The following is a 25,907-nucleotide window of genomic DNA, read 5'->3' as shown; positions in this document are numbered from 1 at the left end:
CATTCAAATCATCATTGTTAATGCCACTCACTAATGTACCATTCTAGATGGCTTCTCCCTAATCAAATAGTTCATACAATTCCTAGCATTCCTAATGATTACTTCATTACCTCAGGAGCTTAAGGCAACCAATATAATATTGTCAGTAAAATATTGGGAGAAATTCCCCGGATCTAGATTTCCCCGTACGTGTCCGTATCAACAAAACCAATAATCATGCATTAGAATGAGTTAAACAATGCAAGCATTGAGCAAAGAGGAAAAACCCTAACTAATGATGAAAAGAAAGCATATGTCTTAATTCAAAGATGTATTCAACAAATCCATATATGAGAGCTTCAAGAGATTACATTGATTCCCCAACAAACATACAAGGTTTAGTTCACCATATTCATGGTGAACCTAGATGAATAACAATGAAAGTATGAAAGAATAAACCCAATAAAGGTGAAGAGGTAGCCTGAGCATCCAAGATCCTCCTTCAAAGGGGTGAAAGAGAGAGTGTTTGCCTCGTTTCTGCCAAAAGATCCCTAACTATAGGACGTGCAAGCCCTTATATACTAATCTAGAGTTACAAAAGATTACAAAAGCCCAAGCCCAAAAAGTGCCGCTCAGCGCCATTTACCGCTCAGCGGTGGTTACGCGTCTTCTTTCTTCCCCTCAGCGGCCATTTGCCCCTCAGCGGTTCCAACGACACCTCTTGAGTGCCGCTCAGCGGTAGTTTGCCGCTGAGCGGTGCCTTCGACTTCTCCTTTTTGCACTCTTTCTTGTCTTTTCTAATGTCCTCTCTCTCATTCTTCACTTCTTTCACCAAATTCACCTCAAAACCTGCACAAAAACACTCAAATCAAGCATAAACCTGTCCAGCTCTCTTATTTCTGAAAATATAAACAAAATGCATGATTTCAAGCTATTTTCTAAGTCTAAAGGTTGCTTTTAGTATCACTTTTAAGCATGAAAATAACAGTTTTTCAACTGTTATCACTGAGTGTTAACAATTTCGTGCTTTCCTTTTATTCTTGTTTTTTGTGTTGAGATTGTTATGTGATTTTGATGTCTGTAGTGGTTTTGTTTAGAAAATGATTTGGATTTTGTATCTCTACAATTTTATAGTTCCTTTTGGAATTAAATGACTCTGTATTGAGCATTATTTTTCGAGATGTCTTCTCGAGTCAGAGTTGAGTCCAATGTATAAAGATTCATCCAAATTTGTGTTTCTATTCTATTCTTTTTATTGTATATCACATTTAGATTTGCATTGATTAAGAATGAGTGGAAATTATCATTGTAAGTTCTGAAACATGAACTATAAGACCCTGTGATGGGCTTACTTTAGTTAAAATGTCTTTCTGAGTGTAATTGAAACTTTATCCTCAATCATTTGCACATTTAAATTTTGTTCTATGCTTTCTTGACTTTGTTTGTGAATTTTAGATTGATAAATATGCTAATGAACATTGATTGGACAAATGAGTGGAAAGAGGCAATTCAAACTTCTGAAATATGAACTAGAATACCCTGGATTGGGATTCACATTATTAGGATGTCTTCCTGAGAACTCTAAGCACTCTTTTATTCAATCCAATGTGCATTTCACCTATGAATTCAATTCTGCTTTGAGATTTTTAATTGTTTTGATAGTAATAGACTTTGATTTTGTTTTGCTTTCTTAGGCTTGTAATTAGTTGATTTGTGCATGTTATATTTTCTGATTTGGTGTTGTTTTAAATCTGTATATTTCATTTAGTTGTTGATTTCAGTTTTAGTTGATAATACTTTTTACTCTGATTCTTTGATTTTTTTCTTCCTGTGAATAAAGATTAGGTTCACTAGCTCTACCATTTACTAGTACTTGTTCACTCCTAACATCACCCTAAGCTAACATTATTAAGGTGATCATTGAAAAAGAGAAGACAAAACACGAAAAAGACAACACAAAAGTAAGGGTAAGCTAATATACCAAAAAATATAGTTATAATTAAACTGTAAATACCACACATCACAAATGAATCAAGCAATCCTAAGCATACAGTTCTAGACTCACTATCCGGATAAGGTATGAATGTCGAGCTATGGCAGGTCATGCACTTGTGGTGGCCTCTACTGTTTTGCAGAGTCATTGTCAATGGGTTTCGCCCTACCACACTCACAAGGTTAGTCCATTAAACAACGTCTTAGGCCAAGGTAAAGCTTCTAGACTAGGACATCCTGCTACTCTCACCACATGTCTCACCCATCTCTACTTGAAAATGGATGACCATTAGAGTGTTAGGATAACCCCAAGACTAAGCTTCCTACATTCATACCAACAACACTTTGATACAACCATTAAGAATCTTCCTTATAACTCTTACAAACCTCTCTTACAAACCTCAAATGCATACCATCATATATTTCAAATCACTTCACTGAACATAAAAGTAATAGTCATACCAATTACTTCCAAACGTATAAGAGAAATACAAATAAAACCAAAACACACTCATTCTCAACACAAACTCATATTTAATAAACAACATACATGTTCCCCATCATGTTATTAACCAATCATTATTTCATCACTCACAAAATCACACACATTAAACACATCATAAAAGACATGGGTAAACTTTTTACTTAACCACCAGATTTGCTCGCTCAACTAAAAGTGTTTGATAACTCACTCACTCAGCCACTAGATCTGCTTGCTCAGCGAAAGCCCATTCGCTCAGCCACCAGATTTACTCGCTCAACTAAAAGAGTTAGGCAACACACTCGCAATCTGTTCGTTCAACAAAAAAAACCATTGGAACTTACAAATTTAAAATCTTCTAAAAGTCGCCTAACGAACCAAAAAACAAAGGGCTTTGCTCGCCCAACGACCATACTCACCCAGTGAGTTTGGAGAACAAAAGTTATGTAGAATCTAGACCTAACAACCTCAAATTTTCGTGCTTCAACCAAACCTTCAATGCATATATGACCCAAATTGTTATTCTAGGCCCTAGATGTAACTCACCAACATATTTATGATTCAACTTAGGCAACACTATGATTATTTAACCATAATTTAGACTTACCAACCAAAAATCAATATTTAAAAGCTCACACTCAATTCTACCCATTTATAATCACATTTTGGTAAACTAAGTGTTCAAATAAGTTCTAAATGAACTAAAAACAAACCTTAAACCTAAAGATTTCACCTATCAAACACCCTCTACACCAAAACTAGTCTATAACTCTACCTAGTAACTATGTTCGAATCAAAAAACATATTTTTGGTTAACTAAGGTTTTAGACAAGTTTTAAATGACCTTAAAATAAATATCAAACCTCAGTTATCACTCTAAAGTCACTCCTCTAGAAATTCACATACCAAAACCAATTTGGATCACAAACCAACCCAACAACTCTCCATTTTAACCACTTTAAATTCTACATCAACTTATTGCCTAATTAATCTCTAATACAACAACATCAAATAATGAATCAAGTACCAATTCACAATCATTCAAAACAACATTCATTACTAGGTAAAAATTCATTCAACAAGATACAAACATCACCTAACATTCATCTCAATTTATAACAAATCCAACTAAGTATACATCTCAAACTCAACCAAACATAATTACGTACTTCTTAACACGAAATAAAACAAATATTAGCTTACCTTCCCTTTTTAGAAGACTAAATCATTCTAGAGAACCTTGTACCACTCTTATAGCTCAAAGAGCTCTATCTGCACCTATAGACAACAAAAATACGATCAGGATACACCGTTAGAACCATTGATCAGTAAAGAACTTAAAAGAAAACTCAAACAATACATGTGGAACAACAAAACCCCATATGCATTGGAAAACATGAAACTAGAGAAAAGAGTAAAAAACTAACTTACTCTATTTGAGAAACTGATAGAGTAGAGTTAAGATCTCACCGCGAGGATTACACACACGGTCTTCAATTTTCAAACAGATGAACAAGGTGTCAGAACCCTTAGAAAGAGGGTAGATGAACAAGTGTGATGGAATCTTTCCTAACGTACCTTCTTTAGTGTTCTCTTTTTGTACTTTTACATTTTATTGTATACGTGTATCAGCTTGCAAGGAGCATGGATTACTATAAATACCCAGCTCCTCTCTTTGTAATGGACACTTTTGAGATGAATGAGAATTATATTTCTGAAACCAGAATAATTGTCCTTGAAAGTCAGGCTAGAGAGTCCAAAGACTCCCTCTAGTCACCTTTCGTGCACACACCTCCATTTCTCATTTCCATTAGCTTTTCACTGTGCTTCCATTAATTGCTTTCCTCCATGACGCTCTCCTTCATTAATTTCCCTTCATCAGCCACATCTTTCTCTCAAATTCGCATCATCAACATCCACGTCTTCATTCTCTCGAGGCTTCATTTCGCTCAAGCCTCTTCTCGCTTCTCCATACTCCAAATCAAGTTATCTTCTTCATAGAGCTACATTTTCTCCTTCCAATCCTTCCTCGTTTTAGCCATTTCGGCCATAGTACATCATCTTCATCGTTCCTTCGATTTCCACCGATTAAAACCTTGTTTCACCAATTAAATCCATTTTCCACCGATTCAACTTTGATTTTCATCGATCAATCGGTCCAGAAGAGGATTCCTTCTTTTCATAGGGTTTCTATTGGTTTTCGTCAAGCTAGCTCTTGTTAGCGTTCTTCTTAATTTCCGCTATGTCTTTTCTTACTAGAGGAAGCTTCGAGAACCTTAAGCACGTTCGCGTCGCGCCTACGATCATCTTCTCGGAGCCGCTCGTCCATTAAAGTGATCCATAGAAAAATGACGTGTTTTAAAATAATGAAACTAGTTTATGATCAAACCATTTATATTAAAACTTTTTAAAATATCATTTTCTAAGTCTTTAACAAAAACCTAAATTTTAAAATATGAAAATTTCAAATTTTTCTTTTAAATGAATTTCAAAAATTTTAATTATAAATAATTCTATTTAATTTTAAAATTTCCATCTTTTTGAAAATTCTTTACTCAAACAATCCATTTTCATAAAATATTTTTATTTATTTTTATTTTTTCTTAAATTATTATCTTTATATCTTAACTTTTTTTTTTAAATTACCCTTACTATTAAAAACTGGATTTTTTTTAATTTGAGTTTTAAATAAAAGTGGGACTTTATTTTTTAACTAAAATTATAATATCTTCCCTTTTTAGAAGACTAAATCATTCTAGAGAACCCTATATTACTCTTATAGCTCAAAGAGCTCTATCTGCAACCATAGACAACAAAAGTATGATCAGGATATACCATTAGAACCATTGATCAGTAAAGAACTTAAAAGAAAACTCAAACAATACATATGACACAGCAAAACCCCATATGCATTGCAAAACATGAAACTAGAGAAAAGAGTAAAAAACTAAATTACTTTATTTGAGAAATTGATCGAATAAAGTTGAAGATATCACCGCGAGGATTACACAAACGGTCTTCCATTTTCAAACCGATGAACAAGGTGTCAGAACCCTTAGAAAGAGAGTAGATAAACAAGTGATTTAAAGAAAAATAACATGTTTTAAAATAATGAAACTAGTTTATCATCAAACCATTTATATTAAAAGTTTTTAATATTAGAATAATCAAATCTTACTAATTTTAAACTACTATGTATTATTTTTAAAATATCATTTTCTAGGTCTTTAAAAAAACATAAATTTTAAAATATGAAAATTTCAAACGTTTCTTTTAAATGAATTTCAAACTTTTTGATTATAAATAATTCGATTCAATTTTAAAATTTCAATCTTTTTTGAAAATTCTTTATTCAAACAATCCATTTTCATAAAATATTTTAATTTATTCTTAATTTTTCTTAAATTATTATCTTTATATCTTAAGTTTTTTTTAAATTACCCTTACTATTAAGAACTGGATTTTTTTTTATTTGAGTTTTACGTGGGACTTTAATTTTTAACTAAAATTATAATAACCAAGGATTGAATGGCGGGAAGAGAAAAAACCAGTAATATCCCTTCCATCCACGTATGTGAAGGGAACACCCAAAACGTAGTTTGCTGCAAACCCATTTATCATGTTTTTATTGTTATTATTACTCTCTTTTCTTATCCTCTCAATTCCAAATGGATGAGCCGCAGTCATGAACGCTGTTCTTTTACAATCCCCACTTTCACCTTTCCAACGCGCCGCCACCACCAACGCTGAACCCCGCGACCAGAAGCTTCTCTCGCTCTTACGCGACCGAAAAACGGAAGAAGCCTGGCACGCCTATGCCCACTCCACGCACCTCCCCAACCCCACCTGTCTCAGTCGCTTGGTCTGTCAGCTATCTTACCAGAACACTCTCTCCTCTCTCACGCGCGCCCAGTCTATCGTCACGCGCCTTCGCAATGAGCGCCAGCTCCACCGCCTCGATGCCAACTGCCTTGGCCTCCTCGCCGTCGCCGCCACCAAGGCCGGGCACACGCTCTACGCCGCCTCCGTGCTCCGCTCCATGATCCGTTCCGGCTACCTCCCTCACGTCAAGGCCTGGACCGCCGTCGTTGCCCGCCTCTCCTCCGCCCCTGATGACGGCCCCGTCGAGGCCCTCAAGCTCTTCCGCTCCGTCACGCGCCGCCTCCGGAAGCTCCCAGACAAAGACATGGCTGCCGCGTCGCGCCCTGACACGACGGCTATCAACGCCGTGCTCAACGCATGCGCGAACCTCGGCGATGCGAAGGCGTTCTTGCAGGTGTTCGATGAAATGCCACAGTTCGATGTTGCGCCTGATGCGCTGAGTTATAATACTATGATGAAGCTGTGTTGCAAGATTGGTAGAAAGGACTTGCTTTTGTTTGTTTTGGAGAGGGTTCTTCAGCTGGGGATTCCTTTTTGTGTGACCTCTTTGCAGTCCCTCGTTTCTGCTTATGTTGAGTTTGGTGATTTGGAAACTGCGGAGAAGTTGGTTCAGGCAATGAGGGAACAGAGGAGAGATATTTGTCGGGTGCTTAGGGAGTGTAGTAATTTAGAGTATTTGAGTGGAAATGAAAGTGATTACGATAATAGTAATAATGATGAGGATGAGGATTGTGTTTTTGAGAAATTGCTTCCAAATTTGGTGGATCAGAGTGGCCATGAAGCTGAGCCACCCTTGTTGCCTAAAGGGTATGCTCCAAACACTAGGACTTACACCACTCTAATGAAGGGTTATATGAATGCAGGGCGTGTGAGTGACACGGTGAGGATGCTTGAGGCTATGCGGCGACAGGATGATAAGGGTAGTCACCCTGACCACGTTTCCTACACCACTGTGGTTTCAGCTCTTGTGAAGGTAGGTTCCATGGACCGTGCTCGTGAGGTTCTTGCTGAGATGACAAGGATTGGTGTGCCGGCGAACTTGATAACTTACAATATTCTCCTCAAGGGTTACTGCAAACAGCTGCAGATTAATAAGGCAAAGGAATTGCTTAAGGAGATGGTTGATGATGCAGGGATTCAGCCTGATGTGGTGTCCTATAATATTCTCATCGATGGGTGTATACTGGTGGATGACAGTGCTGGGGCTCTTTCCTTCTTCAATGAGATGAGGGCAAGGGGAATAGCTCCCACCAAGATTAGTTACACTACTTTGATGAAGGCGTTTGCGTACTCGGGTCAGCCGAAGCTCGCTCACAAGGTGTTTAATGAGATGGACAATGACCCTCGGGTGAAGGTGGATTTGATCGCGTGGAACATGCTGGTGGAAGGTTATTGCAGGTTGGGGTTGGTGGAAGAGGCGAAGAAAGTGGTTCAGAAGATGAAGGAGAGTGGAGTTCACCCTGATTCCAGCACTTATGGCAGTTTAGCCAATGGAATTGCACTGGCAAGGAAACCCGGAGAGGCTCTTCTGCTTTGGAATGAAGTGAAGGAGAGGTGTGAGATGAGAAAGGAAGGGGAGAAGTCTGATTCTTCTGTTCCTCCATTGAAGCCAGATGGAGGGCTTTTGGATACTCTGGCTGATATCTGTGTGAGGGCTGCTTTCTTTAGGAAGGCTTTGGAAATCGTGGCTTGTATGGAGGAGAATGGGATAGCTCCCAACAAGACCAAGTTTACTAGAATCTATGTGGAAATGCATTCAAGAATGTTTACTAGTAAGCATGCTTCAAGGGCTAGACAAGACAGAAGAATTGAGAGGAAAAGAGCTGCTGAGGCGTTTAAGTTTTGGCTGGGTTTGCCTAATTCCTATTATGATGGAAGTGAGTGGCGGTTAGAACCTATGGAAGGGTATGGCACCACCTCCGATTCGGTTTAGTTGCTTCCCTTACATACACGTCAAAACGTGGAGAAATCTACAGTGTAGAAATCAATGTAACTTAAAAAAGGTGGTTATTTTGTAATCTACTGTGTAAATTTTGTCACTAAAACAGATTTTCCAGTGAAGAACGGAGATGATTATTTTTAACACTTGACTCTTCATTCATTCTTTAATTTAAATTTTTATTTTAAAATTTTAAAAAGTTATTAACTTAGATAAATATATATTATATTTAAAGATAAATATGTGTTAATGTTTATCAATATTCTTTGTTATTATTTATCAAAAAAGTTTGCTAATATTTGTCAAGTTTGTTTGCTAATTTATTCAAAATTGTACAGAATATCATCGAATGCAAAGTTATATTTTCAGTTTGTCTTATAGTTCTAGTCAGTCATTTAGTCAAGCCACAGAAAAAAGGTCATGATGCTTGGCCCATAACTTCTGTATTGCAGGAACTATCTAGGTTGTGTAGCCGCAAATCCTTTTTGTCATTTAAGGTTCTCTCCCAACTCATTCACATAGTATCATGGTTTTTAATATGTAGGTTTTCTCACCACTCATTCTCAGCATAAGTTCCAAAATTTTAAAGTCGGTTGACTCCACTGCCATCTCCCTGAAGAACAGGTGATGTTTGTAACATTCATTATTGATTTACAAATATACCTGTCTATTTCTCTGTTTATCTTGTTCTTGGCGAATGAGTGATTTACAAAAATGTTTCTACCTATTTCTGTGTGTTTTTTTCTAGTTCTTGATGAGTGAGTAATTTACAAATGTTTTAGCCTGTTTCTTTGTTATCTTGTTCTTTGTGAATAAGTTATTTGTTGGAGCAGTAAGTGGAATCATCATCCTCTGCAAACTTGAGTTGTAGACAACATGCATGACTGACTTTCTTGCATGGGGTTCATCTAAGTTTTTAATTCTACATAATTGTTAGTGCCCGTTTTGAATCTTGACTATGACAAAATGAATATCAAGTCTCGAGGTCCACACATCAAGCAAAATTGACTGCAGTTATTGGCTCAACTGAATTTAGAAAAGAAAGTTCAAGGACCTTCCTGATTAACGAACTTCAATTGATATTAGTCTATACTATTCCTACAAAAATTGATGACATAAGTTCTTGCAGAGTCGAATGAATATCATGACACTAAAAACATTCAAAATGTTTTAAATCTTCAACTTTCAAGGTTCTCATCCTTCGTCGTCTCTAAGTCGAATAGGAGTTATGTATACAAAAAATACTTTTAAGTTAACCAATTATGTCAGTAACTAATAAATATGATAATTAATGAACGTAATTAACGTATCTCGTAAAATATGTTATCTATAGTATTGTTAGTGAATCTTTTCTTAGAGGGACTTGAATCATGTGACCTAATTACCTATTAATCTTGGGTTAATTTTTTCTTCTTAATTGTAGATTATCTTAACTAACAATTAAGCTAACTAAGCCGACATGTATTTTGCCAGAAGCAGGTTCAATACTATGATGTCCTAAGCAGGTCCTTTGACATGTACAATACACTAAAATCGCAAGCTTAACATGTCATATGTTAAAGACTTGCAGAAAGTTTTATAATGTTAAGTATCAATAATCGTCTTAGTTGTGAGAATGTCGATGTTCAACCCTCATCTTGTTACTCTTGATGTTGGTACCCAACCCTCATTTTGTTTTGCAAAGAAAATTTGTATTTCTTTGGTTACATAACCTTATAAGTATAATAACCCTAGCCTTGAGAAGCATAGTAGATGAAAAGGGTTGATTAATGGGTGTCAAACCTAGAAGAGTCCAATAATCATGACTCCTTGACCATTAGATTTGAAAGGATGTAATAGTTGAGGTTGAAGAGGTAAGAGATGAAGAGACACAAAAAAACTATAAATAGTGGGAACATTTAGTCCATTTGAGTATCTATAACATTTCATTCTCTGGTATCGATATCTATTTCAAGAGTGACTAGTGGTCTAATTTATGAATAACATCAAGTATATCATCATCAAATAGTTTCGATATGTATGTTAGGGATAACCCAAAGCCAAGTACTAGTAAGTCCTCATGCGGTCCTTCACGAGTGTTATCCCTTGGGAGCAAATAAGTGTTTATTAAGATGAGGGAGGAATTTATTGATGAGGTAACTGAGTCTAAGTGGTTACCTAGGGGCGGATATAAGTGGGTAGATCCAAAGGTTAAGATGTATATGTTAAAGTTTAGTTGGTCATCTATGTTGAATTCCTGTTTGGATAACATATATGGTGTCGAGTTCGAGGACATAGTGACATTCGAGAAGACAAGTGCAATAGATTATGTCTACCATAGGAGAGCGGGTCATCCTAAAGAGTTTTTTTTTATGTGTACATAGCCTTCTTCACTCAATTACATGTTTGTTTACCCTTTGTCAAGTTCATAATAGGGGTGTTACATATTTTGAATACAGCGCCTACCCAATTACACCCAAACAACTAGGGTTGCCTGCATGCATTTTAGCTTGTTGTTAAGACTTCGACAAGTGTACCGAATCATATCAAGTAATAAATATGGTAAGACCAAGTATCGGTTCCCTAGAGACTCACGACCTAAACAGTTATGTGATTTCTTGATTAAATAAGACTTGAAAACAAACTCTTTTGGGTTTAGATCAATTGGATAAAAGTGCAAAGATGAACGAATTTGATATTATGGAATGAATATATTGTTGGGGTTAGATTTCACCTAGTTTACTCTCATGTATATATGAATTCTACTTCTTCATTAATGTCAATGTCACTGTCTTATATATACGAATTCTACTACTTAAAACCCGATTCCTCGGTGAAGAAAGCCTATTCTTAATTATTAGTTCATACGATTCCTAGCATTCCTAATAATTAGTTCTGAAGAACATAAGCTTAAGACAACCAGAACTCATACCCCATTCCTGAGCAATACTGCTTTTGGGAATAATTCTCCAGATCATGAATTGTGAGATACCTTCCGGTACTCATGCAAATCATACATCATGCTAAAGAATGAGTTAAACAAAGCAAACATTATGCGAAGAAGAATTATTACCCTAACAATTAATGAAAGAAGCATATATAATCAAGAATAAATTCAATACATGAGAGTTTACAAATGTTACATCATTCCCCAACAACAAATAGAGTTTAGTTCACCATTAACATGGTGAAACTAGATGAATAATGGAAAAAGAATGAAAGATAAAACCCTAGAAATTGAAGATAAGAGCTTTCGCATCCAATCCGCCTCTGAGGGATCAAAGAGTGTGTTTCTAGGCCTATTCCGTCCAAAGATGTGAACCCTAGGACGTCCAAGTCCTTAAATAGAACATAAAAATAACAGAAAATGGGTTCAAGCCCACAATACTAGCGCTCAACGCCCCACTTAGGGCGCCCAAGCGGTGTGCGAGTCAGAACTAGCGCTTAGGGTCATCTCAAAAGGCAAGCAGGTGTAGTGTGACTCGATGAAGTTGCGCTGAGCACCCCTGAAAAGGACGCCCAGGCACGGGCCAGGTGCATCCTACAGTGAGGGCTTCAGAAAAGGGTAGCCAAGCGTGAGACAGTGTACTCTGGCATTGAGGGTCCCTAAAGTGGCGCTCAGCGCTACTGCGATCCTCCTTTCTGCTGCTTTTCCATCTCTTCCTGAGTTCCAACTCCTTACTACTTCAAATCTTCTTCCAAATCATCTCAATTCCTATTGAAAACAAGGAAATCTAGAACAAAACCATTAAATTAATCTTCAACTCTCTTATTCATCAAAACTATGATTCCAAGCTAGTTTCTAAGTCAAAAAGGGTGTTTTATAGTATGAAAATTAAGTATCAAATAAAGGTAAATTCAACCGTCATCACAACCCCAAACTTAGAACTTTGCTTGACCTCAAGCAAACAAAATGTAACTTAGCTTTCAACCAATCCTTTAAATGGTTTCAACACATTTCAAAACCTTTTCTTTCAAGACAAGTAATTGCTCATATCAACTTATTATAGAGAATATCAGTCAAGATGAATAAATGCCTTGATTCAATTAAAGCTCATTGTGGTGCTCACCTAATCACAGAATATTCAACAGATGCTATCCTCATGAATGATCAACCAAGAAAAGATGCATACATGGAACTAGTCCTCACCAAGAAAAAGTGTTTCTCTCAAACAAACAGGTGTATATAGAGGTGACTCATTCACTTTACTATCACATTGTCACATAAATCTACTATGCCTTCCATTTAACCACAATCAATCAAAATCACAAGCAAGTATCATCACAAGGGCTTTTCTATGGCTTGTAATGTGGCTGGGCTAAGAACAAAATTGGTTTTTCAAGATTACAAAATCCTTGAGTTAAGAGAGTTATTCATAATTTCATCCTTTAAACACAATCTCTCTCTTTAAGAAACCATTCTCACTTATTCCCAACTTTCCTTTGCATTGAGCTTTTCTTTCTTTTCTTTTCTTTTCTTTCTTTTCTTTTCTTTTCTTTTTCTTTTGCTTTTTCATTTGCTCAACACTTAGCTCAATGCTCATTCTCTTTATTTTCCTTTTTCAGATTTCTCAACAACCCCAAACATGAACCTTTATCAATAACACACAAATATTCTCAACATAACTCAAGGTAAAGATTTTCAAAAAGGATTTTCATATCATGTTTAAGATAAAGGTTCAAAGGATAAAACACATTATGTTCTCTTTTATTGGGCTAAAATCATGCATTGGCTAAAAATGGATAACAACAGATGGCCTTGATATGACACATGCAAACAAGTGATTCAATCATAGAAACCTGGGCAAAGTTATTCATGCTTTCAAAGTAATAACAATCATTCAAAAAAACTCTGGAGTTCAATCGTCACACAGGCTAATTCAAGTTCCAACATTTAGATAAACATCCTGCTTAGTAATCACAAATCATCATGCATCTGTTTCACAATATTGTGAGCAACCACCTGTATATCAACATCATGCATCATCTTAACATTAATGAATATAATCAACATCATGAATCAACACTCATCACAAACATCATCATCATCATCAAACCATTGCATCACAGATAAAGTTCTAAGCCAAGTACATCACATAACATAAGCAAAACATAGTTCAACAATCAATAAAAACAGTAAAAGACATCATGTTCTAGAGACAAAGAAGCACCCATCAGTAGATGCTATCTACAATCCTCAATCATAATCATCAGAATCCTCTTCATCTTCAGCTTCCTCTTCCATAGCTGAAGCTTCAGTTGCTTCAGCTCCATCATCTGTCTGTGATGGGGCCATAGGCCATGCCACCCGAGCTGCAAAGTCCTCCTGAGATATAAACTATCGCTTAGGAAAGGCGAACGTCAATGTCCTCAGCAGCTCCTGCTCGCCCCTATATAAAGCATTCATCCTCTCCTCCATTAAGGACATGTTCATGTCCCGCATCTAAAATGGGGCCGCCTCATGAGCTGGCTCCTAGGCTGGCTGTGGTGCTTGCCTATGAGCTCTAGGAGGCTGTGGCGGTGGCACTGGATATCCTGCCTCATCCAATGCACAATACTGAGTGTAGTATGAGACATTAATTTCCTTCCTAGGCCGCTCCAATGGTGGTGTGGACACATTAACTCCTGCAATCTCGCACAGATAATGATCACAGATAATTTGTAGAGCAAGCACAATTATGGATTTCATCAGCTATTACTTGATGATAAACAAATTTTTAATCCCTGGAAACAGAGTCAAAAACTTGTTAAGACCTCGGCAAGTGTACCAAATCGTATCAAGTAATAATAAATGGTAAGACCAAGTATCGTTTCCCAAGAGACTCACGACACTAAACAGTTATGTGATTACTCAGCTAATTAAGACTCTAAAGAACAAATTTTAGGGGTTTTGAATGAAAATGCAATATAATAAACATGAATGCAATTTGATCAATTGAGGCTAAACACAAGAATGAATGGATGAAGTTGATGACATTGTTGTTGGGTTTAGATTTCACCTAATTTACTCTCATGCATATATGAATTCATCTTCTTCATTAATGTTAATGCCACTTTCTAATTTACCTTAAACCCGATGTCTCGGTGAAGAAAGCCTAATCCTAATTACTAGTTCACAATGTCATATCTCCCTAGCAATTAATCATGCATTACATTTGCATAGAAGCTTAAAGCAATCGATCCTCCTATTCCTATGTCTATGTAATATTGCTTTCAGGAGAATTTTCCCAGATCTAGATTTCCCCGTATGTGTCCATATCGAAAAAATCATTGATCATGCAAATGAATGAATTAAACAAAGCATGCATAAAGTGTAGAGGGAAAACCCTAACAATTAATGAAGTAAAGCATATTTAATCAAGAATCAATTCAATACATGAGAGTTTAAGATGTTACATCTTTCCCAACAACAAATAAGGTTTAATTCTCCATCGTCATGGGAAAAACTAGATGAAAAATGGAATCAAAGAATGGAAGAGATAGAAAAGCCCTAGAAAGAGAAGAGGAGAGCCATCACCATCTCCAAATCTACCCCAAGGGGTGAAAATTGTTTTTCTGTGCTCAAGCCATCAAAAGATACCATCCCTAGGACGTGCAAGTCCTTAAATAGAACATAAAAATAACAAAAAACAGGTCCAAGCCCATAAAAATAACAGAAAACAGGTCCAAGCCCACATCGTCGGCCCTCAGCGGCACTTTTGGTGCTCAGTGGTAGCTGCGGCACTCAAATGACGCATGACCACTCGATTTCACTTTTTTACCGATCGGTCTTACACTGTTGACCGTTTGACATGACTTCTACCACTTCAGTTAGCTTCTCCTCTCACAAACCGTTCGGTTTGTCTATGTTTTTCTACAGCCGTTCGGTCCTCAGTTACACCGTTCGACAGTTGTCTTTCTTGCTCACACCGTTCGGCCTACTTCCACCACCTTAACACCGTTTGGTCTCTATTATGAACCGTTCGGTCTCTGTCTTCTCCTCTATCTGACCATTTACTCAGTCTCAGTAATCGTTCGGTCTGGGTTCTTAACCGTTCGGTTTGGATTTTCCCGCATCCTACCATTCGGTCTGGTACATTTTTTGTCTTTTCTGGGTTCTAACTCCTTGCTACTTCAACTTCTTTCATCCAATTCATCATAATTCCTGTAAAAACAAGGAAAATCAAGCATAAAACCCATCCAACTCTCTTATTTCCAAAACTTAAACAAAAACATGATTTCAAGCTAGTTTCTAAGTCATAAAGGGTGTTTTTAATATTAAAATTAAGTATAAAAATAACGGTTGATCAACCGTTATCACTTGCCTCATGTTGATGTTTAATCCCCTTAGAACACAGAAGAGGAAAATGGCCTTGTGGGTAGTAATGTCAAAAACGTGGGAGCAGGGTTGGATGTTAGCATGTGTAAAAGCCATACAATATTTGGCCAGGGCTGTCAGATAGCAACGTTTGAGGTGAATAGGTGCCCCCTGCCTGTTCCTCTGGAAGTGTCCACCAGGGACACATAAAATCCGCTCCACTTCGTCAAAATAAACTCCTTCCTCCACAGAAAGTGCAAATTGGCACTTCTCTCCATCCTAGTCTATGCCTAGAAAGCTGTTCATTGTGTCAGCATCAAAGAATATTTTCTTACCCCTTACGTAGCTCATGTACGTCTCTTTCTCTCCACCCATTGCCCTTGCATTTGTATAAAATTCTTTAACCACAACAATGTTGGCAGGAGTAGGGTAAGCTGCGACATTCTTCCAGTTCCTTCTATCCAGCTCTCTTCTAAATTGTGGAGCCAAAAATGGTATGATTGCTACCTTACGCTCCATCAGCAGTGTTCTCCCATCCACTATTGGGAAATATTTTTCATGTGCAGCAGTGAGAAATTTATTAGAGTAAATGAGTTCTTTCTCCTTCCTCTTGTGTCCCATGGTTTTCACCCATTTCTCTAATGAAGAAGCCATTCCTACACCAAACAATTCACAAAACAACAAATGTCATCAAGCATCAGTACTTGAAATTAAAACAACTCAGAACACAACTTCTTAATAGTGCCGAAGGAAAATTAGAGGACCCTCAGTGTCACCTGCTGATGAAAAAAATTTTAATCCCTGAAAACGGAGTCAAAAACTTGTCAAGCCCCCGACAAGTGTACCGAATCGTATCAAGTAATAATAAATGGTAAAAGACCAAGTATCGTTTCTCAAAAGACTCACGACACTAAACAGTTATATGATTACTCAAATAATCAAGCCTCTAAAGAACAAATTGTGGGGTTTTTAAATACAAATACAATAAAATAAACATCAATGCAATTTGATCAATTGAGGCTAAACACAAGAATGAATGGATGAAGTTGATGATATTATTGCTGGGGTTTAGATTTCAACTAGTTTACTCTCATGCATATATGAATTCATCTTCTTCAGTAATGTTAATGCCACTTTCTAATTTACCTTAAACTCGATGTCTCGGTGAACAAAGCCTATTCCTAATTACTAGTTCACAATGTCTTATCTCCCTAGCAATTATTCATGGATTTCATTCGCACAGAAGCTTAAAGGCAACCAACCCTCATATCCCTATGTCTAGGAAATACTGCTTTTGGGAGAATTTCCCCAGATCTAGATTTTCCCGTATGTGTCCATATCGAAAAAATCAATGATCATGCATTTGAATGAGTTAAACAAAGCATGCATAGAGTGTAGATGAAAAACCCTAACAATTAATGAAGTAAAACATATATAATCAAGAAGCAATTCAATACATGAGAGTATAAGAGGTTACATCTTTCCCAACAACAAATAAGGTTTAATTCTCCATCATCATGGAAAAACTAGATGAACAATGGAATCAAAGAATTGAAGAGATACAAAAACCCTAAAAAGAGAAGAGGAGAGCCATCACGATCTCCAAATCTACCCCCAAGGGGTAAAAAATGTGTTTATGTGCTCAAGCCATCAAAAGATACAATCCCTAGGATGTGCAAGTCCTTAAATAGAACATAAAAATAATAGAAAACAGTTCTAAGCCCATAAAAAGAACAGAAAACAGGTCCAAGCCCACATCCTCGGCGCTCACCGACACTTTTGGCGCTCAACAGTAGCTGCAACACTCAAATGACGCATGACCGTTCGGTTTCACTTTTGACCGATCGGTCTTACACTATTGATCATTCGGCATGACTTTTACCACTTCATTCAGCTTCTCCTCTCACAAACTATTCGGTTTGCCTGTGTTTCTCTGCAGCCGTTCGGTCCTCAGTTACACCATTCAACAATTGTCTTTCTTGGGCACACTGTTCGGCCTAGTTCCACCACCTTCACACCGTTCGGTCTATGTTATGAACCGTTCTTGCTCTGTCTTCTCCTCTATCTGACCGTTTGGTCAGTCTTAGTAACCGTTCGGTCTGGGTTCTTAACCGTTCGGTTTGGATTCTCCCGCATCCTACCGTTCGATCTGGTACTGTTTCTATCTTTTATGGGTTCCAACTCCTTGCTACTTCAACTTCTTTCATCCAATTCATCTTAATTCCTGTCAAAACAAGGAAAACCAAGCATAAAACTCATCCAACTCTCTTATTTCCAAAACTTAAACAAAAGCATGATTTCAAGCTAGTTTCTAAGTCATAAAGGGTGTTTTTAATATCAAAATTAAGTATAAAAATAACGGTTTTTCAACTATTATAAAAACCCCAAACTTGAAACTTTGCTTGTCCTCAAGGAAAGTGTAACTTGGCTTCAACAAAATAATCATATTACAATGGTTTAGCACACCAAAAAGCATTTTCCTGTAGGACAAGTAAATCCCTCATGTTTGTTCATCATAAAAAGATTAGTCAAGATATAATGATGCTTTAGCCAATCAAGCTTCAACTATGGTGCTTACATAATCAAGACATACACAACAGATGCAAATCTCATTAATAATCAACAACCAAGCAAGAATGTTATCATAAAGTGCATGGAAATATTCCTCACCAAAGATAGTGTTTCACTCAAGGACTCAAAAGTGTTTCACTCAATTACTCAAAACTGTTTCACTCAACTCAAAGGTGTATAATGAGGTGACACTCTTACACTCTACCATCACAATGTCACATGAATCAACTTTGCATTTCATTTAATCACATATCAAACACACTCACAAGCAAATTATCATCACAAAGACTTTTCAAGGCTTGTATTGAGGCTGGGTTAAGAAGAAAATTGGTTTTTCTAGACAACAAAATCCTTGAGTTAAGAGAGTGTACAATTCATTTATTCTCATTAAAATCTCAGCTCTCTTTCTTCTTTTATGTGAGAAACCAATATTCAGCTCATTCCCAAACTTTAATTGCATTAAGCTTAACCTTTTCTTTTCTTTCTTTTCTTCTCCTTTGCTTTTTGCTTTTGCCCAATGCTTTTTAATGAATTTCACAAAGTTCTTTCCGGTTTCTCACCACCCCAAACTCGAACCATTCTCCATTACCACAAAACATACTCTACTTAACTCAAGGTAAGGATTTCAAAAAGGGTTTTTCCACTTTTCAAATTTAGGCTCAAGGTGCAAAGGATAGAGAAAACATTGATCCTTATTGGGTTCACCTATAAGCATTGGCTCTAAGGGAGAAGAAAAATATGGCCTTGATCATTTGTAATAAGTAAGCAAGTGGTTCAATCAAAGAAAATTAGGCAAAATTAATCATGCTTCCAAAGCAATATTATTCAATCAATCAAAAATTCTGGAGCTCAATCTCTCAGAGGTTAACTCAAGTTCAAACATTAAGATAAACATCTTGCTTAGTATCATAATCGCAATCACAATTCATCGTGCATCCGTTTCACAATATTATGAGCAACTACCTGTGTTATTAGCATCCATGCATCATCTCAACATGAATCAATATAATTAGCATCATAAAGCAACACTCATCACAAACATAACATCATCATCAAACCATTGCATCACAGATTAAATTTTAAGCCAAGTACATCATAACCTATTCTAGAAACAAAATCAAATTAAAGTTCACAAAAATAAAAAGACAAGTTTAGAAAACTGGGGTGCCTTCCAGGTAGCGCTTGTTTAACGTCACGAGCCTAATCCAAAATCCTTCAGCATCCTTCAGTAGACGCATATCTTTATCACCAACACCCATTATTAGGTGTATACAAACATAGCATCCTTCAGTAGATACTCTTCCACTAACATCCATTAGTAGATGCAAATCATTTTCATCAATACTCATCAGTAAGTGTCTAATAACATAGTATCCTTTAGTAGATTCTTAATCATCTAGCATCCATTAGTAGATGCAAATACTTTTCATCAACACTTATCAATAAGTGTCTGATAGTATAGTATCCTTCAGTAGATACTCAATCACTTAACATCCATTAGTAGATATTGTGCTTCTTCTCTTGATGATGTTGTGCTCCTAGTACAAATTTTCGAATTTTATCCTAGAAACACTAAAGAACACTATACTAGAGCATCCAATTAGCACAAACAGATAAAAAATTAAAAAGATAAAAATGAAGAGATAGAAAGATAAAAAGATAGAAAGATAGAAAGATAGAAAGAAAAAAATAAAATGGTCAAAAGATAAAAAGATAAAAATATAAAAAAAAGAAAAAATAAAAAATAAAAATAAAAATAAAAACATAAACCGATAAAAAGAAGAAAATAGAAAGATAAAAAAAACTAAAAAATTAAAAGAGAAAAAGAGAAAAAGATAAAAAGAAAAAAGATAAAAGAGAAAATGATAAAAAGATAAGAAGATAAAGAGAAAATAAAAAGATAAAAAGATAAAAAAAAATAAAAAGATAAAAAGATAAAAAGATAAAAGGATAAAAGGATGAAAAAAAAAGATAAAAAGATAAAAAGAGAAAAAGATAAAAAATAAAAGGATGAAAAGATTGAAAAATATAAAGAAATAAAAAGATTAAAAGTAAAGATAAAGTCTAATCGGTTAAAAATCACACAAATAGAATAATTATACCACGAGTCTCCGGTAACAGCGCCAAAAACTTGATAAAGAAATTTTTAATCCCCGAAAACGGAGTCAAAAACTTTTTAAGACCTCGACAATTGTACCGAATCTTATCAAGTAATAATAAATGGTAAGACCAAGTATCATTTTTCAAGAGACTCACGACACTAAATAATTATGTGATTACTCAACTAATTAAGACTCTAAAGAACAAATTGTGGGGTTTTTGAATGCAAATGCAATAAAATAAACATGAATACAATTTGATCAATTGAGGCTACACACAAGAATGAAGCGATGAAGTTGATGATATTGTTGTTGGGGTTTAGATTTCACCTAGTTTACTCTCATGCATATATGAATTCATCTTCTTCATTAATGTTAATGCCACTTTTTTATTTACCTTAAATCTGATGTCTCGGTGAAGAAAGCATACTCCTAATTACTAGTTCACAATATCTTATCTCCCTACCAATTATTCATGCATTACATTCGCACAAAAGCTTAAAGGCAACCAACCATCATATCCCTATGTCTAGGCAATACTGCTTTGGGGGAATTTCCCCAGATCTAGATTTCCCCGTATGTGTCTATATCGAAAAAATCAATGATCATGCAATTGAATAAGTTAAACAAAGCATGCATAGAGTGTAGAGGAAAAACCCTAACAATTAATGAAGTAAAACATATATAATCAAGAATCAATTTAATACATGAGAGTTTAAGAGGTTACATCTTTTCCAACAACAAATAAGGTTTAATTCTCCATCGTCATGGAAAAACTAGATGAACAATAGAATCAAAGAATGAAAGAGATAGAAAAGCCCTAGAAAGAGAAGAGGAGAGCCATCACCATCTCCAAATCTACCCCCAAGGGGTGAAAATTGTGTTTATGTGCTCAAGCCATCAAAAGATACAATCCCTATGACGTACAAGTCCTTAAATACTACATAAAAATAACAAAAAAACAGGGCCAAGCCTATAAAAATAACAGAAAACAGGTCCGAGCCCACGTCGTCGGCGCTCAGCGACACTTTTGGCACTCAACGGTAGCTGCGACACTCAAATGACGCATGACCGTTCGGTTTCACTTTTGACCGATCAGTCTTACACTGTTGATCATTCCGCATGACTTCTACCACTTCATGCAGCTTCTCCTCTCACAAACTGTTCGGTTTGCCTATTTTTTTCTGCTGCCGTTCAGTCCTCAGTTACACTGTTCGACAGTTGTCTTTCTTGCTCACATTGTTCGGCCTAGTGATAATGGTTGAAAAACCGTTATTTTTATGCTTAAAATTGATACCAAAAGCAACCTTTAAGACTTAGAAACTATCTTGAAATCATATTTTTGCTTTAGTTTTGTGAATAAGAGAGTTGAAAGTGAATTTAATGGTTTTGTGCAAGATTCCCTTTATTTTGTAGGCTAATTGAATGATTCGAAAGAAGAATTGAAGTACCGAATGATTGGAGGGCTGAAAAGTAGACCAGAAACTAGAAAAGTCAACCAGTCAACCAAAAAAGTCAACCAGTCAACTAGAAAAGTCAACCAGTCAACCATAATGCTGAAAAGTCAACCAGAATGCAGAAAAAAATGTGACCGAGCGGCGCTGAGCGGAAATTTGTCGCTGAGCGGCAGTTTTCAGGTGCCAAAATCACCTCTTCACCTTTCTAGGATTTTATCCTTTATTCTTTCATTATTGTTCATCTAGGTTCACCATGAATATGGTGAACTAAACCTTGTATGTTTGTTGGGGAGTCAATGTAATCTTTTGAAGCTCTCATATATGGAATTTGTGCTTGCATCTTAATCTAAGAACTATGCTTTCTTTCATCATTAGTTAGGGTTTTTCCTCTTTGCTCAATGTTTGCTTTGTTTAACTCATTCAATGCATGATTATTGATTTTGTCGATACGGAAACGTACGGGGAAGTCTAGATCCGGGGAATTACTCCCAATAGTATATTGGTTGTCGTTAAGCTCCTGTGCTAAAAGAACTAATAATTAGGAATGTTAGGAATTGTATGAACTCGTAATTGGGGATAGGCCTTCTTGACAAGGTAATTTAGAGAGTGGCATTAACAATGATGAATTGAATGTTGAATTCCTAAAATATATGAGAGTGGATAAGATGAAATTGATCCCCAACAACATATTCATCCATATATTTCATTGAAAGTGCTTGTATTTTGTTTTGCCATTGATCAAAACCTCATGCATACATGTTTATTTTCGTCTTTTGCATAGTAAATCCAATTATTTTGTTCTTAAGTCTTAGCTAATCAACGAATCACATAACTAAATTAGGTCGTGAGTCCTTTGAGAGAACGATACTTGGTCTTACCGAGTTTATTACTTGAAACGATTTGGTCATACTTGCCGATTGTTCAACAAGTTTGTGACATCATATTTTGGTGATCATAAATTTGTCATCAAGTTTTTGGCGTCGTTGCCGGGGACTCGTGGTTTAACTGATTAATTTGTGTGATTATTGATTATCTTTGACTTGAATTTTGAATTTCTGTTTTTATTTTATGTTTTTATTTTTCGGTTTTTATTTTATTTTATTTTCTGTTTTTATTTTATTTTCTGTTTTTTTTATTTTTTTGTTTTTATTTCCTATCTTCTTATCTTTTCAATTATATCCTTTGATTTTTTTATCTTCTCCATCTTTTTGTGCTAACAAATATTTTCTAGAGTTTTGTGCCTAATGTTTGTAGGATGCAATTCGAACAAAAATTTAATAGGCACTCAATTCTACTAAGGTAATTTCAACCACTGGTGGGATCTCACTCAAGCATGGATAATGATCAATTTTGGCAAGCTGTCAAACAATTTAAGAATCGACCACCACAACAATGGCAGCAAAAACCCTCGTTGGAGGAGGCAGTTCAACAGTACATACAGATACCTAATTGTCATCACAAAAGCACTCAAGCTACCGAAGAATTTGATAGGCCGCCACCACAACAATGGCAGCAACGACCCTCTCTATCAGTAAATTTGGATGACACCCTTCAACGATTTTTGAAAAATTCCGACTCTACTCAGAAAAGCATTGAAGAATCATGTAAAAGGATGGAGATGCACCTTCGTTTCATTAGTCAAAAATTGAATGTTTAGGTTAATACTAAAGTTAACCTTAAGGAGGAAGGTCAAGCCATTGTCACTGAAAGTGACAAGACTTTTATTGAAGAAAAAATAGAGAGAGATGAGGAAAAGATAGAGAGAAAAGAAAAAGAAGAGTTGAGTGAGAAAGATAAAGATGAAGAAAAATAAAAAGAAGTGGTTGAGAGAGAAGAGAGAAAGAAAATGTGTGTGAAAATAAAGAAGTTGAGGAGAAAAAGAGAAGGGAAGAAAAAAATAAAAGAAAAGAAAAAGAGAAAATTTGGGGAGAGGAAGCGTAAGAAAAAGAAGATGTGAGGAAAGAAGAAGGAATCATATGAAAAATTCCATCCCCATCTAAAGAAGAATCATAGGAAGGAAAAAAAATTTAAGTGCTTTATGGAAATCTTCAAAAAATTGGAGATTAAAGTTCCTATGATTGAGACACTGCAACAGGTTCTTGGTTTGATCAAATTTCTGAAGAAGTTCAGTAGAAAGAAGAAAAAGAAGATGGAACATGAGCTTTATTGGGTCAAGCTAGTGACGTTAAAAGAGCGCTTGCTGGGAGGCAACCCAGTGATTTAAAAACTTTTGATTTATTTTGGTTTTGTAACTTTTAATTTGTGGACATTATTTTGTAAATATTTTGTTGGATATAGCATCTACTAAAGGATGCTAGGTGGTTAAGTATCTACTGAAGGATACTAAGTTTGTAACACCTACTGATGGGTGTTGGTGAGAAAATTTTGCACCTACTGATGGGTGTTGGTAAGTTTGTAACACCTACTGATGGGTGTTGGTGGATTTTGGGTCAGGCTCGTGACGTTAAACAAGCCATACCTGGGAGGCAACCCAGTTGATTGATTGTTTTTGTTTGTTTTATTTTAGTTGCATAATAGGGTTGTGCATAAGTAATCTGAGCATTGAATTGCAGGGAACCAGTGAGGGGCATGTTTAGGAGGCACGTAGGATAAGCAAAGAAGGAGAAGAGCACATCACGAAAGTGCCGCTGAGCGGCAACTTACCGCTGAGCGGTACTCTCGCAGAATGGGCTTTAGTTTCCCCTTAGCGGGACCCGAGCCCATTAGGGTATTTTTATACCCTAAGCTGCGCATAAGCTTTTATTTTCAGGCTCTTCTCTGCACACACACTCATACATACATTTTCCAAGGTTCTCCACATCTTTTCCCTCTTCCCTCTTGAGAAAATCTCACTTCCACTCACTTTCTCACTAGTTTTCCATCTAAGTTTGGGGTTGGGAGAGAGTATCATTGAAGGGGCTGATTTCTTCATTGTGATTTACTAATGCTTAACAATGTATCTTTTGGTTTTGTGAATTATGTTTGATGCAGGGATGGCCTCCTCATCGGGCAAAAAGAATCAAGACTATAAGATCCAAGAAGAAGGAGGATACAAAGGACAACTCAGATTGATGGGGAGCTAAGATAGCATTTACTGATGAATGCTATCATGAACTTATGCTTTTGTTGGTTTAAGTTTTCTGAACTTATTTATTTTTGTTTTAGATTAGGGTTGATGTACTATATTGGAAATCTGGTTTGTTATGATGGTTTGCTATTAACTGTGATTGTGTGATAAGTAATGTTGAATGATGCTTATTGATTGATTGATGTTGAGATGATGTGCACATAAAATGCTTATACAGGTGATTCACAAGCTTTGTGAACAAATGCAGGATATTATGATTGTGATTGTGAAATTCAGCAGGATGTGTATGTCAAATGTGAATGAGCTTATATGTGAGGTTTTGAGCTCCAGAGTTTTTGGTATGATTGAATGTTGTTACTTTGAAAGCATGAATGATTTTGCCCAGGTTTTCTATGATTGAATCAATTGCTTGTTTTGCATCATATGATCAAGGCCATTTGTTGGAACCCTTTTTATTGGCCAAATTCATAAAGTTAGCCCACTAAAAGAGAACACTTTGTGTTCTATCCTTTGAACCCTTAGCCTTGAACATAAATTGAAAACCCTTGTTGAAAAACTTTACCTTGAGTTAAGTAGAAAATCATTATGTGGTATTGTTAAATGTTCAAGTTTGGGGTTATTGGGAAATTATGAAAAAGAAAAAGGGAAAAGCATTGAGCTAAGAGCTAAGAATTAAGAATATGATAAGAAAAGAAAAAGAGAAAGAAAAGAAAAGAAAAGAAAAAGCAAAGCTCAATGCAAAGGCAAGTTGGGAAAAATAAGAATGATTGTGTTGATGTGATTCTCTTAACTCAAGGATTTTGTGATTCAGAAAAACCAATTTTCTTGTTAGCCCAGCCACGTTATAAGCCATTGAAAAGTCATTGTGATGATGCATGCTTGTGAATGTTTTTGATTGTGGTTAAATGAAAGGCAAAGTTAATTCATGTGACATTGTGATAGTGGAGTGAATGAGTGATTACCTCTTATACACTTGTGTTGAGTGAAACACTTTACCTAGTGAGGAAATATTCCATGAGCACATGAACATCCATGCTTAATTGATTGATCATTCATGAAAAATAGCATTTGTTGGATATTAAGTGACTTTGTGAACACTAAAGCATGTGCACATCTTGATTGAAATCTTGGTCATAAGTTTGA

At 36.0% G+C, this 25,907-nt stretch overlaps 1 protein-coding gene across 9 annotated transcripts; it reads left to right on the top strand.

Annotated features, from left to right (window-relative positions):
* The first annotated feature begins 6,061 nt into the window (after positions 1-6,061).
* Positions 6,062-24,944, top strand: HCF152 (Tetratricopeptide repeat (TPR)-like superfamily protein). Of its 9 annotated transcripts, XR_015781557.1 has the most exons (4): positions 6,064-8,337; positions 8,818-8,897; positions 21,636-21,856; positions 24,668-24,944. XR_015781557.1 is itself a non-coding variant. In XM_088096251.1 (2 exons), the coding sequence occupies exons 1-2, from the start codon at positions 6,138-6,140 to the stop codon at positions 8,793-8,795; spliced, it is 2,172 nt and encodes a 723-aa protein (XP_087952377.1). In that variant the 5' UTR covers positions 6,062-6,137; the 3' UTR covers positions 8,796-8,955. The 9 variants fall into 9 exon arrangements, 2 of the variants coding, with proteins under 2 accessions (XP_087952377.1, XP_087952379.1); XR_015781561.1 differs by lacking the exon at positions 21,636-21,856 and having other exon boundaries at positions 6,063-8,239; XR_015781560.1 differs by lacking the exon at positions 24,668-24,944 and having other exon boundaries at positions 6,063-8,239; positions 21,636-22,075.
* Positions 24,945-25,907: the final 963 nt, after the last annotated feature.

This window comes from Vigna umbellata, chromosome 8 (assembly GCF_029865625.1).
Source record: "Vigna umbellata cultivar VRB3 chromosome 8, Vumbellata_1.0, whole genome shotgun sequence".
In the NCBI taxonomy this organism is placed as follows: domain Eukaryota; kingdom Viridiplantae; phylum Streptophyta; class Magnoliopsida; order Fabales; family Fabaceae; genus Vigna; species Vigna umbellata.
Note: the sequence above shows the minus strand (reverse complement) of the source record. Positions and strands in the feature narration are given on the sequence as shown.